This window comes from Cynocephalus volans, chromosome 7 (assembly GCF_027409185.1).
Source record: "Cynocephalus volans isolate mCynVol1 chromosome 7, mCynVol1.pri, whole genome shotgun sequence".
Classification (NCBI taxonomy): domain Eukaryota; kingdom Metazoa; phylum Chordata; class Mammalia; order Dermoptera; family Cynocephalidae; genus Cynocephalus; species Cynocephalus volans.
In genome coordinates, this window is record NC_084466.1 from 124666464 (window position 1) to 124684501 (window position 18038).

At 36.4% G+C, this 18038-nt stretch overlaps 1 protein-coding gene across 5 annotated transcripts in view; it reads left to right on the forward strand.

The window, feature by feature from the left end:
* Nucleotides 1–1932: 1932 nt before the first annotated feature.
* The window catches only part of HELLS (helicase, lymphoid specific), a 41436-nt gene continuing 25330 nt past the window's right edge, over nucleotides 1933–18038 (forward strand). For 4 of the 5 annotated variants that reach the window (XM_063102335.1, XM_063102337.1, XM_063102336.1 and 1 more), the window contains exons 1-6: nucleotides 4346–4367; nucleotides 4783–4904; nucleotides 10551–10673; nucleotides 13243–13299; nucleotides 15688–15724; nucleotides 15808–15872. In XM_063102335.1, the coding sequence (XP_062958405.1) occupies nucleotides 4800–4904; nucleotides 10551–10673; nucleotides 13243–13299; nucleotides 15688–15724; nucleotides 15808–15872 (387 nt within the window). In that variant the 5' untranslated portion in view covers nucleotides 4346–4367; nucleotides 4783–4799. Of the gene's footprint in view, nucleotides 1949–4345; nucleotides 4368–4782; nucleotides 4905–10550; nucleotides 10674–13242; nucleotides 13300–15687; nucleotides 15725–15807; nucleotides 15873–18038 lie in introns of those variants that run through there. The other variant, XM_063102334.1, reaches the window with a different exon arrangement.

Consider the following 18038-nt stretch of genomic DNA (forward strand, 5'->3'; position numbering starts at 1 on the left):
AATGAGGTTTTACTGTGTGCATCTCATTTGTGGCCTGGATTTATTTTCTAATAAACACCAGAAAGGAAACTTAACTTTTTAAAAACTGAATCACAAAAGTGTTTAATTTGTTGAACATTTGAGTAAACGGTATTTTTATGATTTTATTAAATTAAAGGTAAAATAACTTTTGTATTACAAGGTATTTGGAAAATCATTTTTGTAATAAAAATGTAAATGATAAACTGATACAGACTTGAGGGAGTATATAAAATTGGCAACAGAAGGATATATACTTTTTTTTCATTTTTCATCTTTAGGTATAATACTATGCACAACAGTATTATAAAAGCAGAAGGTGACGCTCCAAATTCTCCTGGTCTAGGCAATATTCATAATCAATTTTGTAAGTAGATGATGTATTTTCATTACTACATAAATCCCAGGGCTTTTATGTTTTAATTTTAGCATCTAAAAGCTTTGTAGATTGTAAGAGGCTCTGAATGCCTGTGTTTGGATTTTAGTTTCACTGAGAAAAGGTACATTGGAAAGTATTTGAATGGTAGGGCAAGTGATTTTAAATAAATTGTATTTTTGTACCGGTCAGCAACAAAAAAATTTCAATAAGGTAATACCTCATTATTTTGTCATAATATTTATTCTGATTTGATTTTTAAAGCCACTTATGTGAGCCCTCGAAAAGTAAACATCTCACCAAACTTTTAATTAGACTACATGTTTTATGATCTTTTAAAAGCGTAAATCAGATCCTATGATTTCCTTGCTCAAGATCCTGTAATGGCATTCCTCATAATAATAATACAAACTCTGTCTTGGTCTACAAAGTCCTACTTAATCTAGTCTCTGCCCATCTCTCCAGTTTCAGTTACCACTTAACCTGTTTACTCCTGTGTAGACATAATGGACTTATTGCCATTTCTCAGTCTGTTAACCTTCTTTCTACCTAAGATCTTTTACTCTTGCTGTTCCCTCTGAAATGTTGTCTGTGCCTCTGTACGGCTTATATTTTCTTTTCGTTCAGGTCTCTGCTTAATGTCACTTCCTCAGAGGAGGAGTTTTCTCTAGACATCTATTCTCGTGACCTCATTCTGCTTCATATTTCTTTATAGTATCTAAAACATATCATTAACTGACATTGTTTCATATAGTTCTTTTTCTCTTTCTACTGCAGTGTAAACTCTGAGGTCAGAAACGTTGTCTGTCTTATTTACCACTGAATTGCTAATACCCCGAATAGTGTCTGGCGATACCTATGATGGATATGGACAATTGGATATTTATTTTGGTCCATTCCTCACTGAATTTATCTTTCATTTAAATTTTTTTCTGTTAGAGAAATTATGCAATAGGCCAGAAACTCAAATCAAATTACTTCTGGCTTACTTTGAAACTTCAACATTTTATAGGTTGGGTAGACAAGAATGAAGTAGAGGACAGAAATAGGTATATCAGGAGAATTGTGGGGACAGAAAAGACAAGAGACAAGAGTGTTTTAATGAAGGAGTGATTAACAGTGTTAACGCTGCAGTGAGGTTGAGATAAGAACTGAGAGGTGTTAGTTAAGTTTAGCAGCATGGAGGTAATTGATTGCCTTAGTGGAGGTACTTCAGTGTGTCTTGTGTGTGGCAACCAGACAGATAGTTGAAGAGTAGTTGAAGATAGTTGGGAGGCAAGGAATTGAAGATTGCTAGTGTAGATCATTCTAAGGTAAACTGTAAAGGGGAAAGGAGGTGATAATAGTGGGTGGGGGAAAAGGAGGATCCCTCTGTCCTTTTTCTTTTTTAAGATGGGAGAGATTTAAGTATTTAAATACTAATGGAAAGGATTCAGAAGAGGTTCAAGAAACAGAATGGAATAATGCATAATCTAAGATTTCTGAATAGGCTGCAGGGAGTCGGATCCGGAATATAATAAAATGAAGGAAAGTGGAAAAGGTATTCAGATGCAGGTAAGTTTATAAATTTGATGTTGGAAAGCTGAAAGGAGAATTCTGTCTTGCAGCTATTGTTTACTTTGTAAAGTGGGCAGGAAGTGGGGCCATCTAGTATAAGCCAAAGGGGGCAATGGTTTTGTTTTGACTTCTATGATTGGGTGGATGGTGAAGCCATTAATACAAAAAGGATCCTATAAGAGGAAAACATTTTGGGTGGGTAGGGAAAAATAATGACTTGTAACATCTTATTTAGAAGAAAATCCCAATGCCTCATCTGGACAATCTACCTCTGACTTTCTTTGCCACTCCCCCTTGCCAACTCTGTTTCAGCCGTACTAGCCTTCTGATACTCAAACATGCCCAAGTTTATTCCTGCCTTAGTCTCTGCACTAGCTGTAGTTTCTGCTTAGATTGCTCTTCTCCTAGGCTGGCGGGCTTCTTGACATTTGATTCCCTGCTTAAGTGTCAGTCACTTCTTCAGACACCCAATACCTAACCTAAAATAATCAAATCACCCAGTCCTAATATTTTGCAGAGTACTTCTCACTTCCCCTCCACCCCCCTTATTTTCCCCAACTCCTGGAATGTAAGTTCCACATCAACAGGGATTTACTGTTCATCTCTGTACAGCTCCTATAACAGTTCCTGGTACCCAGGAGGCATTTAAATATAGACCCTTAAATAAAAGTGAATGAACAAAACTTTTCACAGCCACTCTGAGGGCAGGGTCCGCAAAATGGCAAAGATGTGTCTGGAAATGCACCAGCGCACTTTTATTAACAAGTGCGGGGCCAGATATTAGTTGAGATGTCTGTCTTCTGAAAATCAGATGAAATAGCCTTGAATTCTGTCTCCTGTGTTTGGACAGATTGCTCCACACTTTCAGGAATTAGAAGGGAACTTGGCCTTCAGCTGATCATCAAAACCTGTAGAGCAGATGCTGCAAGGAACGAAGTATATACAGAAAAGCTTTAGATGGAGGAAAGACTTTGGGACGTGGTCTACAATTGAGTTCAAAAGAAAGAATAAGGGAAGATTTTCAGTTCATCAGGGGAAAACCCCATAAAAAGCAGTGTTTCAGAAGTCAGAGGGAAAGAAATTTTGGAGGATACGTTGGGGAAGATCAAAAATCTTAGAGTGAGACTGAAAGCTATTGTCTTTGATTAGGAGGAGGCAGGATTTAAGGGAAGGTATTAATAGAAACTACATTTTATCTCGAAATATTTAACTAGGAGATAAAAGACGTGGGTTTGACTCATCTGTTTTATCACAAAGTGACTAGGCTTCTGGACAAGTCTATCATCTCTGAGCATCAGCTTTCTCACCTGTAATGTAGGAATAAAAATAATCTCTGCTAATCTTAGAGTGTTGCTATGACGGTTGCAGAAGACGATTATGATGGATGTGCACTGTAAACCTAAATTGTGCACGTACAATCAGTAAATTTGTTGGAGTCAGAATAAAGGGACAGGTAGTTACGTGGCAGGTATGCCATAAATTCTGAGCAATTGGCAAGGGGGAGGAGAGGCGGGAGCCAGACGAAAGAGTTGAGAGGGATTGCAAAAAAGAAAAGGTGGGGTTGAAAGCAGAAGTGAAGGCCAGCGACAAGAAAAGCCATGCTCTTTCCTCCAGCGCTCACTCTAACTATTGCTGCGTTTGGTTCCCGAATCTTCCGTCTCTTCTGCTGGCCAAACCGCTCGGTTTATCACTGCTTTCACCTCTTTCTTATCCTAAACAACTTTCTTGAACCTTGCCATAATCTTAATTTCATGTTCTTTCTCTCTCCCATTCCACTCACAAAAGAGCCTTCCTCTGGGTCATTTCGAGGGGGCGGGGGTGTGCACTCAAATTGTGAACTGCTTACTGAGGGTGGCCGGCGAGGTTGGCAATACTTGTTTTTAACTTCCTCACCTGGGTACTCGTACATCTTTCCCAGCTAAAGGATCATTGGTTGGTGTTTAATCGCATCAGCCAGGGTGTGAAGTGCCTTGCAAATTAAGAGCGTTGCTGAACTGTAGTTCGGCACCTTCAACAAGTACGGGAGGAAACTGGGCTCTCCACAGTCGGCAGACTCGCCCAGTATCACAGCGGTAGTTAAAGGCAGAATTTTGCAGCACCACCCGGTTTCCCCAATATAAAGGTCCAAAGAAACGCTCACAGCTGCCGCAGCTCTGTCCTGACTAAAACCAAACTGCGCCAAATCTCGCGCTGTCGAACCCGGGGAGCGGGCGGGGAGCACGAGGTGTCGCGAGACGACAGCGTTTTCCCGCGAAGGAGAAGCGCGCGTTTTTGCCTGGCTGGGTATTCGGGTAGAAGGCTGGGCCGGCAGCGGCTGTGAGGGTTAGCGCGCGGTATTGAGGGCGCTGTGGCGAGGAGACCCGGTTCCCCGGGTAGCATCCAGTCACGCCGGCGGAGCGGCCTGCGAGTAGCCGCGGTGAGTGCAGAGAGCCTTCCTCCTGGCGCCGGCGGCGGCGTTCGGGGCGGGTGCGCGCAGCATGGAGGCTGCGGCGGAGCTTGTGGAAGGGGGTCGACCCCAGGCAGGGACAGAGGAGGAAAGGAGGAAGGCGAGAAGGCGTGGAGAGGCGAGTGCAGGATACCCCGGAATTGCACATATTTCCATGCTGTAAGAGGTTTTATACAGATAGCTTCATTTTCCTCAGAATATCGATTTGTACACTCGGGTCCGGACAACTTGCTGAGTTGTGAAGACCTAGGGTGTCTTCTGAGAGGTGATGCTGTTGTCCCCGTGGTCATGTGCATTTCAGAAGGGAGGAGTGTTGTTTAATGTCAGAGTTGAGTAGTTGCTAGTTTTTTTTGAAGTGCAGTTTAAAAGCCTTTTCCTCTCTTAGGGTCCCTAGCTCCAGAAATGGTTGAACAACCGGAGACGGCCGTGATTACCCCAGCCATGCTAGAAGAGGAGGAACAGCTTGAGGCTGCTGGACTTGAGAGAGAGCGGAAGATGCTAGAAAAGGTAATTTAGGAATAAAGTTAGTCGCCATTAAAGCTGGCAGTAATCTCTTGTTTCCCCGGGGTTGTGGTTTGTGTTCTTCGCTTTAGTATTTAGTGGGCTTTTTCGTAAACTTTAAAACAGCTCTTTTGTATGTATACAGATACTATCTTTGAGAAACCTTTGCACGTGCTTTGAATGATAAGCTCCTATGAAATGTAGTCATGGTGTACTATAAAGTGGTCTCATCTCTTTTTTAGTGGCTAAACATGCATTTCCAACTGCATGTTTAGCCATTGTAATTCTTTAGAAGTCGATAATGAATTCTGTCTTTTGTCATCCTTATTTCCTTTTTACATTAGTACCCCAAATGTATGCCTGATGGCAAACGTTAATCTCTAAAATTTGTAGTAATAATGTACCAGACTAAGGACAGTAGAAATTAGCATCAATCAAAGGCTAAGCTGGAATCTGGGTCTAATAATTTCCTTGCGGATTAGTGCTGTTTTCCACCTAAGTGATCAACTTGCTTTATTGTACTTATGGTTTTCCTGTACAGAGTTATTTACTGGTATTTTGTAGATTACTAAAAGCAGTTTTTAACCTCTGGGAAATTCGATTTTTGTTAAGTATATTCTAGCATTCCACTCTGTTGCTTAATTCTTGCATATGCAAGGAAGAAAATAGCCAGCTCTATGCACTGCCTAGTAAGTGATTTTCTTGTATTAATTTATTTAGCCCTACCAATATTGTGATGATATAGGTTCTTTTATTATTCCCAGTAAATGCTGAAGTCAAATTTGAACTCAGGCTGTCTCCAGAGTTCCTGTCCTTAACCACTGTGCCTCCAGGAAATGCACATTAATTTAATTTTGAATTAATTCAATAACAAAACTAGTTAAGTTGGGAAATAATGCACTCCAAAAATAGGTAATAATGCAGTTGGTTCAGTTGCTATTTTATATTAAAAATAGTGATTATTCTTGTTAGCATTGTTAATACTTCATGAGCATTTATTATGAGTTGGCATTATTTTGAATGTTTTACATGTATTTATTTACTCATTGAATAGCCAACTATTCTAAGAAATAGATACTGTTATTAAACTTATAATTACTATTACTGTCATTAAGTTTCCTAGTTTAATTACTTGGATAAACTACTGTTATTGAAGTACTTTGTAGTAGGTTCTATTCTCATTTTACAGATGAAGAAACTGAGGCACAGAGAGGTTGCCTGGGGTCCCACAGCTAGCAGATGGCAGAGCCAAGATTTGAATGTAGGCCATGTGGTTCCAGAATTCACACCTTTTAACTAGCATGCTATACTTTCACTCCAGTAATACTAGTTCTGTTACTACTGATTGTCCATGGTTGACCGTCAACAGTTAAGGTAATATGTTAACATTTTCCTTTGAGTCCTTTTGTTTCCAGGAAAATGTGAGTTAATAGAATTGGGAGATCTGCCTTGAAACACCTTTCCTCATTCCGTGAATTCCCACAGTATTTTGTTTATTACACAGTATTATTATTTTTGGCAGTTGGTCGTTATATGGGGATCGATCATCACTTATTTAATTTTTGCTCATTTTGTCTCTTGAGGGTGCAACACTTCCAGTTTTGTTTCTGTAGGGTGTGCAGCTAGGACATATGGTATGCAATCAGTATATATTTATTGAGCTAACTTAAGAGAATATTTTATAATATAATAAAATAAATGTACTTACCAGCCATGTAACTAGGTAAACTGTAACGTATAGAACCTGAGGCAGTTGCCCAGAATAGCATCAACTTCAGTGGTTCTAAGAGTGATATAATAAATCTTCATTTTGAGTAGCACATCTTCAGTTTTATCTTGTTTCTTCATATACCTATGAAAAGTGTTTTGGGGGTAGGGAAATACCATTTGAAGAAAATAAGCCTAAGGTATGACAGTACATTTTCAGAATGCATTAGTTCAAAGAAAGAAACATTCTTTTCACATTTAAAAAAGATCTGTCACGATATATAGTACTGTATGTATTTGCTGATGAAAAATGCTAGGAGTCAACATGACATCTGCTACATGCAGTGAACTTTTTAAGCTTGTGAACAAACATTTTGCAATCAGTCCTGAATTTGTTGGAATTGTTATTGTTGAGGGATAGGTATGGGATAGCTTGCCTTTCTCTAAGTTATGCATCTTAAAACCTAAAAGTAATTTTTAATCCACGTTCAATCCTTCTGTTAATAGCATGTCTTTTTCAGTCTTACTAGTACAAGTGTGTAATTTAGTAAAACAGTAGTTTTGTGGTCCTTTGTTAATTACATTGTCTTTTTATGTACATATATTGAAAGATTTTGATTAATTTTTGCACTTGACCCATATAAAAGGTTATTGGCTAGTTGACTAGGAAATTCTAAGAATAATTTTCAGAGCCTCCCTATTTGAGATTAAAAAACAGGTCTTTGGAGGCCAACCCCGCCATTATACAAAAATAAAGTTTCCTTTTCTTATTGGAGAATACAGTACTTTTTTTTTTTTTTTTTGAGAATACAGTATTTATGGGTATTTAGAAGTACTTGAAGAGAGGAAGAGCTAACTTAAGTTCCTCAATGAGAGCATTTTCTTTGCCATAGGCAATTCTAAGGTTGTGGAGAGCCTGGAGAATGACCTTGATATTCATTTGCTACAATTATTTTCTTTGACTTTTCACCTGCATTTCCTTTTGAAAGAAGTCGTTGTTAATCTGAAAGACTTTAGAGTAGCATCATTGCCTATGGAATGGGGGAGGAGGAAGGGTTGGAGTTGGGAGATTTCTTGGCAAGAAAAATGGTTCATATGCTGTGTGTATTGAAATACAATTCCCTCCCCAAAAATCTGGGAATAGAGTTGGGAAAGGTAACGGGGTAGACAGTGGGGAATTTCTATACTCAGTGTCCATTGGCATACTCTTGCACTGCAGTCACCAAGAGATGCCTCCTGCCAGGCACTTAGTGCTTTCCACAGATGGAGCTGCAGTTTACTGTAATATAACAGATAATGAAATTGCTAAATCAAGAAAGTAATGATAGGAGGATTTATTTAAAAATATATATTTTTTGAAATATGGGAGACTGGGTTTAAAGATTAACCATTGGTATGGTATTCTGATTTATTACATTGTTCTGTGATGGCATCTTAAAGCTTTAATTACTTTGAAAATGTGTGCTAATTTATTCTGAACAGGAATTAAGGTAGCAGCTATGTCTGCATTAAACTCAAAATATTTTAAATTAGTTAAAATATTTTAATTAAACTTTTAAAAGTCTGAATAATTTTCATCTCTATAATATCCACCTCACTCATTAACTGCCTGTTATAATCACAGTAAAAGAATACCTGTATTAAAAGAACTGAAAATACAGTTTGAGAAGATGTTAACAGGGATTATCTGTGTAGGTGGAATTGTGGGTGGGGGGTTTTTTTTCTTTAACATTAATTTTTCTTTATTGAGCATGTATTACTCTTGTTAGATTTGTTCTTACATATCTTACTATTGTCTTTGCTTTTATAATAGAAATTTATTTTGAAAGAAAACTAGAGTAATGACATACTATCTAGGAAAATACAAGTCAATGTACAGTGATCTCGACAAGCTGGAACAGGAAAACAGTGAAGGTATAATAAGCAAGGTGCTGGGGCATTATTTTACAATATAAAAATGAACTCATAGGCCCCCATTTTAAAGCAACTTTAAATTATTAGCTGCTTTCCTCTAACTTGAAGCCACCAATTATGCAGGGAAGGGGCCGTTAGATTTTTTAGGTTGGCTTTGTAGAATTGGTTTTTTCGTTCATATTGATTGAAAAGTATAGGTGGCTTTGTTTAGTTTAAAAAGCAAAATGCTAAAAATCTGACACTAAACAGCTGGATAACCTTCATAAAGTTTTCTCCAGATGTATAAAATGAGAGAGATGTACTATCTAATCTATAAAGGTCCTTTTAATTCTAAATTTAAGTATGATTCTTAGTGCTCTTGCCAAGGCCACTATTCCTTAATGCAGGAACTTCTACAGAAACTCTTGAGCTCTTCTGCTCTTATTTATCTATCCTTCAAACAGGTCAGATGTCATCTATTTCCCGAAATCTGACTTCGCCAATGTTAATAATTCGAATGTTTCAGGATTTATAGTTAGTAATATACAATTTAGTACTAAATATATATGTATCTTTTGATGCTTGTTTTAAAATTTTATAGTGATGCCATCTTGTCTATAGTATAAGTCTAACTTCCTATGTTTTTCCATTCAGTAACTTTATGTAATGGTGTTGTAGATTAGGTGCTTCTGTACATGTTTGATTGACTAGGCTGTACTGGAGTTAAGGAATTGGCATTTAAAGAGGTACACTTGGCTAAGCATTTGTTTTGATTGCTAGGCAGGATGAATTGTGTTGGCAGTATTTTTCCAAAATGTTCTAAACAAATACCCTCTAAGGCATTTCTCAATCCTGGATGCATTTGGCCTGCCCCTGTTTATGTGGATGAAGTTTTATTGGAACATAACCATACCCATTTGTTTACGTATTATCTATGACTGCTCTTATGCTACAAAGGCAAAATTGAATATTTGCAAAAGAGACCATATGGTGCTCAAATACTTTTTAAGATATATGGTCTGGCCCTTTACAGAAAAAGTTTATGAACCACTGAACTATGTTTTATTTATTGCTTTATATTTTCTGTCTTGTGCCCTCTGGTATTATTCTTTCAAAATATTTAGCTTTTCTGTCAATGTGAATTGAGAGACGGTTCTTCCTAAACTACTAGACTATTGTGTACTATTAGAAATTACTCATTAAATAAATATTGCATGAAAGCAGTGTGGAAGGCAAAGGTTTGTAATTAGAAGGAGTACAGAAGTGAAAAATAAGCTAAAAGAAAGGTGAAGGGTAAAGGCAAAGTTCTGGAAAACACACAATACTGGGGGTGGGGAATAAGGAGAATAGGATTGTGAGAAATGATCAATTGATTTAGCATGTTGAATGTTTTGTCAATATAGTTTTAAAATTTTAAAAGTAGAGGGTTCTAGTCCCTGGCCAATGAGATTATTTTTAAAATACTTATGCTCTTTCAAACAAAACTGGTATAAACTGATTTTCTTTTCTGTGACTGGTAAGGGGATTGCAACCCTGGGCATGGTGTGGTTCGCACCATGCTCAGCCAGTGAGCGCACCGGCCATCCCTATATAGGATCCGAACCTACGGCCTCCGCGTAATGCCGCACTCTCCCGAGTGAGCCATGGGGCTGGCCCAAGTGATTTTCTTTTCTGAAAGCATTTGGTGGTTTGAAAACTTAAATCCAACTTGAATTAAATATTTATTTTCTGACTTTTAATTTCAAGTATTTTTTGAATGGATGTTCAACTCAGTAGAAGCCAGAAACCGTATGTCCAATATTTTGATTATCCAAGCTACATCTACTGATTGCTTGTTGGACCCAGGAATTAACTTTTCAGTTATTCCAGTTTTTGATTAGAAAAATAAACTTTAGTAAATGAATTTAATCTTGTAAGAATCTTTTTTCCCCATTAATTACAGGAAATACCTTAAGCTCAAAGAGTGTTTGTTCAGCCATTTTCATTAAAACTTATTGAAAAAAGTCAATGTCAGAAAACTTTAGTAATTATGTAAATTTTTTCTTTGGATAGGTTCGCATGTCTTGGGATAGGGAGTCCACAGAAATTCGGTATCGTAGACTTCAACATTTGCTTGAAAAAAGCAATATCTACTCCAAGTTTTTATTGACTAAAATGGAACAGCAACAATTAGAGGTATGTATATGTGATTGATTATAGCTAATAGCTTAAAAAGGGTTTTGTAAACAGATTTATTGGGTTATGTTATACACAGTAAAACATACAGATTTTATAGTTTGAGTTTTGGCCAGTGAATGTATAGACCTGTGTAGCCACCAACACAATCAAGAAAGATAGTATGTTTTCATCACCCTCAAAAGTTCTCTTGTGCTGGGAGTGATCTCCATGCCTGGCCCTGGCAACCACTAATCTGCTTTCTGTCACTAGAGTTCAGTGTTGTGTTTTCTAGAATATTATGTAAATGGAATTAGATAGTATGCACTCCTTATTAGTCTGTTTCTGTTGCTTATGGCAGAGTACCTGAACTGGGTAATTTATAAAGAGATTTATTTCTTACAGTTTTGGAGGCTGGGAAGTCCAAGGTCCAGGGGGTTTATTTGGTGAGAGCCTTTTGGGTGAGAACTCTGCAGGGTCCTGTGGCAATGCAGGTTATCACATGGCTAGAAAATGGCAAGACCTCTCTCATGTGTGTCTTTTAAAGCAACCATTCCACACCCATGATAACTCGTTACTCCGTGAATTGATTAACCCATTCACGAGGCACAGTCCTCACCTCTCAAAAGCCCACCTTTCAAATATCATAATCAGATTTCTCACCCTCTTAACACTGTTACAGTGAAGATAAAGCTTCCAACACATGAACTTTTGGTGGACACTTTTGACCCATACCATACTCCTTTTGTGTTTTGCTTCTTTTGTTCAGTGTGTTTGAGATTCACTAATGTTGTGTCCTATCAGTAGGACATTCTTTTTATTCTTGAAAAAGTGTTCCATTGTATGAATATAGCACCATTTATTTATCTATTCACCTGCTGACTGAATTTTATTCTAATGATTATTTGGATGCTAGAAATTGTGAATTTTATGTTGCTGACTTTTTTTTTTTTAAAGTGGCATTGAGGTATAATTGACAGGCACTAAATTGCACATATTTAAAATGTACAATTTTATCGGTTTTGACATAAGGATAAACCCATGAAGCCACCACATCAACTCCAAATGATTCTTCCTGCCAATTTTTGATTCCCCCCCTCACCTTTCTATCCCCAGATTGCCACTGATGTGTTTTCTGGTACTGTAGATTGATTTATGTTTTCCGTTGGTGATACATTCTTTTAGCTTTCATATGTCTGAAAAAATCATTTGCCTTCATTTTTGAAAGATATTTTTTACTGGGTAAAGAGTTTTTATTCTTCAATACTTTTTTCTTGGACTACTTTAAAGATGCTTTATTGCCTTCTAGCTTATGCTGTTTCTGACAGGCCAAAGTCCTTATAATGTCTATAAGACTGTAAACTGTTTGGCTGCTTCCCTCAACCCCATTATCTTTCAGACCTGTTTGCAGGTGTGTTTTCTACCTTTGGGCCTTTGCACTGGCTGTTTTCTGCCTGAACTCTGTTCTAGATGCCTGGCTTATTTCATCATCTTCTTCAAGCCTTGGCTTAAATGTTTTCTCAATGAGGCCTGTTCTGACAACCTCTAATAAAGTTGCTAATACTCCTGATCCCCTTTACCTTGTTCTTTTCTCATTGCATTTATCTGATATTTTATTTATTATATTTGTTTATTACTTCCCACTGGAAATATGAAGATTTAAAAACTTTTGCAAATTGGAAGAATACAATAAATTCTTGTGTCCTAGTGACCCACATTAAACAATTATCAATTGAGATTTTGCTACATGTAGCTAAACCCCCTTTTTCCTTTGTTTGAAGTCCTTTTAAAACCTTCATATGGTAAAGTAAAACAAATAGAAAAACACAAAACAAATATGTAGTTCAATGAGTTACAAGGCAAATGTCCTTTTAACCACCTCTTGGAAACGGTTTGAATCCATTTGTGTCTTTTAAAATTTGTTAGGGTACATCTGGAACAGCTCTAGTTTAGGAAATAACTTGGTTCCCCTTTTGAGTGCTCTACTTGCCCTGTGTATTAGAACTTTCTACTTTGGCTGAGGGAATGTGAACTATTCTTTATTCCTGACCCCTTGTGAACATGGGAGATTGTTTCCACCTCTTTCTTTCTGGTGTCTCTTTTTCTGGCCTTGTTTCCTTACACTCATACATTTATCAGTCCTCAGCCTGAACACTGCATAGAGATTGCCGCTTTCTTTGTATAGTCCTGTTCTCTCTAGTACTTGACACTGAGAATGTTAGCCACTAAGTTTTGAATTCTCCTCAATTCAGAGAGACTGTTGGGCTCTGTTTGGGTTCTCCCTCCATTATTTGTGCTTGGTAATTGCCTTCAGGCAGTAAGATGGGCAATCAGAAGATTCACCTCATTTATTTCCCTTTTGTCAGCTTTCACAGTCCTTTGTTGCATGTTGTCTGAAAACCATTGTTTAATATCTTTTACGTGGATTTTAGTTGTGTAAGGCAGAAGGGTAAATCTGTTCCATTACTTCATATAGGCTTGAAGCACAAATTCCTCCTTGTTTTTTTCATTATGAGCATGTTATTTGAGAGCTGAGATGCATGTTTTATACATTTCCCACTTGTGACAGCAAGAAAAAATTATCTTACAGGAACAGAAGAAGAAAGAGAAATTGGAGAGAAAAAAGGAATCTTTAAAAGTTACAAAGGTAATATAGCAAGCCAGGATATTTTTTTTTATGTTACCTTAAATATTGAAGAAATTCTTTTGTATTCTTACTTCTTTGACTATATTTAACTTTAACTTTCTTTTTTTGATAATCTATCCTTGTTACAAGCTGCACAGAAACATGTAAAATCTGTTTCTTGATATTTAATAAATAGAAGGAGAGACGAAGTATAACTACTTTTCTGTAGACTATTTTTCATAATGACAAAATTTGACTTTCTTAATTGGAAAAAATCTGCAAATGTTAATCTTCCAGGCATTTTATAAGTGGCCTGTTCTTTTGGAGCCCTTGATGAACAGTTGTACTAGTGAGAAGAGAAATAATAAAGATCACATTTATTGAGTACTTAGTATATGTAAGGCATTGTTCTATACATGTTTTCCTTTCTTAATTTTCAAAACAGCTCTATTAGGTAGAGGTACTGTTATTACCCCTGTTTTGCCTATAAAGCTGTGGTTTCGGGTTTTTTTGGCTGGCCGATCAACCCTTGACCTTGGTGTTACAGGCACCTGCTCTTACCTACTGAGCTAACAGGCCAGCCCACTATTTTAAGTGTAATACAGAAGCGGATGCAGGGTGATAAAGTACAGCCAATCCTCATTATTCACTGATTCTGTATTTGTGAGTTTGCTTACAAAAATTATATTTGTAAACCCAAAATCAATATTCCTGGCACTTTTGTGGTAATTCATGGACATGCTCATGTGCAGAGCAGGAAAAAATATGAGTTTCCCAACCAAACGTTGCCTGCCACCTGAGGTCAAACACTGACTTGTTTCAGCTCTTGTACTGTAAACCTGAAGGTACTTCAAAAAGTTCATGGAAAGATTCATATTATCTTCAATTTAATTTTTCTATGAACTTTTGAAACCTTTATATGTCCTTTTCATGTTCTATTTAGCGTCACAAATTTTTCATTTTTGTGTTTTATTTTGATTTTGCTGTTTAAAATGGTTTCCAACTGTTGTGATGAAGTGCTGTCAAGTGTTTTTAACTGCAAGAAGACTGATGTGCTTAGAGAAAATATGTGTTTTAGATAAGCTTCATTCAGGCAAAAGTTATAGTGCTGTTGGCCCTAAGTTCAATGTTAACCAACATACATATCACACAAGGTGTCTTTAAACAGAAACACACATAAAACAAGGTTATATATTAATAAGTTGAAATGTAAATATTGTAACCAGTCTTGCAGGAACTTTTATTTTTTCAAGGGGCTATGATTCAGTATTATCATAGAAACTATAGAACATAATTACTGCAAATAATGAGTTGACTTAACTAGCTGAAGATCACATAATCTAGTAAATAGTAATGCCAGGATCTGAACCCATGATTAATTTCAGAGCTCATACATGGCTTCTATACTAAACTGCCTTTAGTAGGAAATATCAAAATGCCAATAGGCAAAATGGGTAGGTTATCTTTATGTCCAATTATTTGCTTCTTAGGCTGGTTAGTGGTGATGTTAAAGTACCTGATAAAGATTTTACAGATTATTTTGCAACAAAACCAGTTATTCAAAACTGATAATATTTGACTTATTTGCTAATTCTAGGGTCTTATCTTAGGTTTTTGAAGAGCATATATTTATGAGATCATATTAACTGGCTTAGCCATTTACTCCCTTCTTTTTAACCTGTTAATTTAATACATCCTTCAATTTGTTCCAGCAAACTTTTTATACTAGAGTTTTGCCATGTCCTCCTCACACTCTCCTCCCCCCATTTTGTTCTCAGGCTGCCAACCATTAAATTCTGCCTACTCTATCTCACCAGCCATTTTTGCTATTTTCTCTTTTAATCCTTTACTTTTTAACTTTTTAATTTATCATTTTGATTTCTCATAACATGTTATCCACCTAATTCTTGATAACAGTACTCTTTTCCACCTCATTTAAAAACTTTTTTAACATCTCCTTTCCCTTACCTTCCTCACTAATATTTTTTTGTCAGTATTTTATTTCAACTTTCAGTTCTGTTTGACTTATAGATTAAACTCAAAATGGATATTCCTTCAGTACCATCCCAATGAATATCTTCAGCGTAAATGTATAGTTAAAGAAGATGTACATGGTATTTCAAAATAAAAATGCCTCCTATATTTAATTTTGAAATTTCTCTTCCTAAATGGAAACATAAATTGAGGAAAATAGCCCTTGAGAAAAAGCAGAGAGATACAATCATGAACAAGTTTTAGGAGAGAAGTATTAAAAAAGATTATAGGTAGGTTAAGTATAATAGTGAAGAATTATGTATGTGGTTCAACTGCAAGGAACATTTATTTCTCTGAAGTTAATCAGTGCCTTTTAATATGTAGTACCATAAAAGGTCCTTAATAAAAGTAATATGCTAAATCCTTGTTTTCTAGGGTAAAAATTCAGTTGGCACAAGTGAAGAGAATCCAGGTAAATTTCTTTGTTTTAGTTTTGAAGAATGTGTTTATATTTCTGTTTGAATTTCTATAAAAATAAAATGTTTTTTTTTATAGTTCTGAGAAAAAATAGAGGAAGAGATGATGAATCATACAGTATTTCAGAGGTCATGTCAAAAGAGGTAAAAATAAAGGGGAGTGCATGTAACATTTGGTATTGAGTAAAACCTATTGTAAGTTTTGAACCACCTTAAAGCTGTACGGGTTGCTGTTACTTGGCTTTTCAGCCTGTTTTAAATATTTCCATTGCTTTCAGGTTTTATGTAAAGAGTTTGGTTAGTATTTGAGAGTATTTTAAAATCAACTCTAAATATAAAATGTATGAAGTTATAGCTATAGGTAATGGAGAAAAGAGACTTGTTTCATTTTAAAAAGCAATGGGCTGGCTGGTTAGCTCACTTCGTTAGTGTGGTGCTGATAAACCAAGGTCAGGGATTCAGATCTCTCCTATGGGCCAGTCGCTAAAAGAAATAAAATAAAAAGGATCATCAAGTGATTTTTTTTAATTAACATCGTATATCATATCAAATAATGTTTGTCCATTTAATATTATACATCATTTGTAGGTAAAGCTGCTACAAAGTTTGAAGCTGTCAACCAACCTTCAGTGGACTTTATATCAATCTGAAACTAATGTCATCTTAAATTCAAAGACTTTTCTGTTACCTTTTTTTGACACCTGGCCAGTAAGGGGATCTGAACAATGTGTGTGGAGGCATAGAGCTTAGAGTTAGAATATGTTTGGGCAGGGGACAGTAAGGATGCTGTCTGGTCAGAGCAGAGAAATGTTTTAGGGAATACGTCATCACCTGTTTGTTAGAGGAGCTTGGTCTAATCAGAAATTGCTTCTATATAACATTTTGTTACCCCAACTTTAAGAACTTTGCTCTTGTTCCTTGTTGAAGATTTTTAGGGAACTGAAATCATGTACTCATTTCTAAAAGCAGATCTTTTTTTCCCTTTCTCACTTGTTATCTCATAAAATAGGAATGAATTAAAAAGTATCTTTAATTCTCACAAACCTTAAATGTTCCTAAACATTTTTTTTTTTTTTTTTTTTAAAGATGACGGGTAAAGGGATCTTCACCCTTGACTTGGTGTTGTCAGCACCATGCTCAGCCAGTGAGCTAACCGGCCATCCAAATATGGTATCCGAACCTGTGGCCTTGGTGTTATCAGCACCACACTCTCCTGAGTGAGCCATGGGCCGGCACAATGTTTTTAATGTGTCACATTCTTACATTAAAAACAAAAATCCTGACCCTGTTGTCTATTGCATTTTTCTTTTACCTGCCGTTCAAACTCTTTAGATCTTCATAAAATATAAAGTTTTACATAATAATACTTTAGTTCAGGGATGTACTCTGATATTTTATTTAATTAAAAATAATAGGACTCACTAAAATTGATTATGCTGCCCATTCAGTCTGCAGTTTGAAAAACTTTGTTAATGTGCTTTATAGAAGTTTAGCTAGTCATGCAGCAGTTAATTTAATTCTTCAAATAGTTGTGGAATATTTACCATGGGCAAACTTTGTCATAAGTGGATGAGATTCATTAGTAAAGAAAGGTAACCACTTTCTTTCCTTAGCTTATATTCAGTGAGAAATACTTAGAAGTAAATAGTCAATTAAATTGGAAAGTTGTATGGTATTGAGAGCATATAGAGTGGTGTGAGGTTCATCAAAGTTTTCATCTGGGAAGTGACATCTATGTTGAGACTTGAGGGATAGAAGTTAAATCATTTAAAGGTGGGGGATTAATAGGGAAATTGTAAGCTATAGGGAAGATAGTGGGGGAGTATTCTAGGAAGAGATTGAACAAATTTCCAGAGAGTTAAGAGAGCGTGGCAAGTTCAAAAAGCCTTTAAAAAATTGTATTTGGCTCCAGTTTATATATAAGTGAAAGAGTGGTGAAAGATGAAGCTATACAGGTAAGCATGGTCAGGAGCTTGAGGCTACCATAAGAATAGTTGGAAACTATTGAAAGATGTTAAGTGGATCTGCATTTTTTCCTTTTATTTTTTTCCCCTCCAGTGTCTGGCCAGTACAGGGATCAAACCCTGGACCTTGTGGTTATCGGCACCATACTCTAACCAACTGAACTAACTATTCAGCCCCAGATTTGCATCTTAGTAGATCTCTTGGCTATTGTGTTGAGTTCTGTGGGCATACCAGTTACTCTTACCTCTGTGTATTTATTTACTGATTTCCTGCTCTCTTTGCCTAAGCAAATCCTTTCCATTCTTCACAATTTAACACAAATCTTAACCTTACTCAATGAAGGAT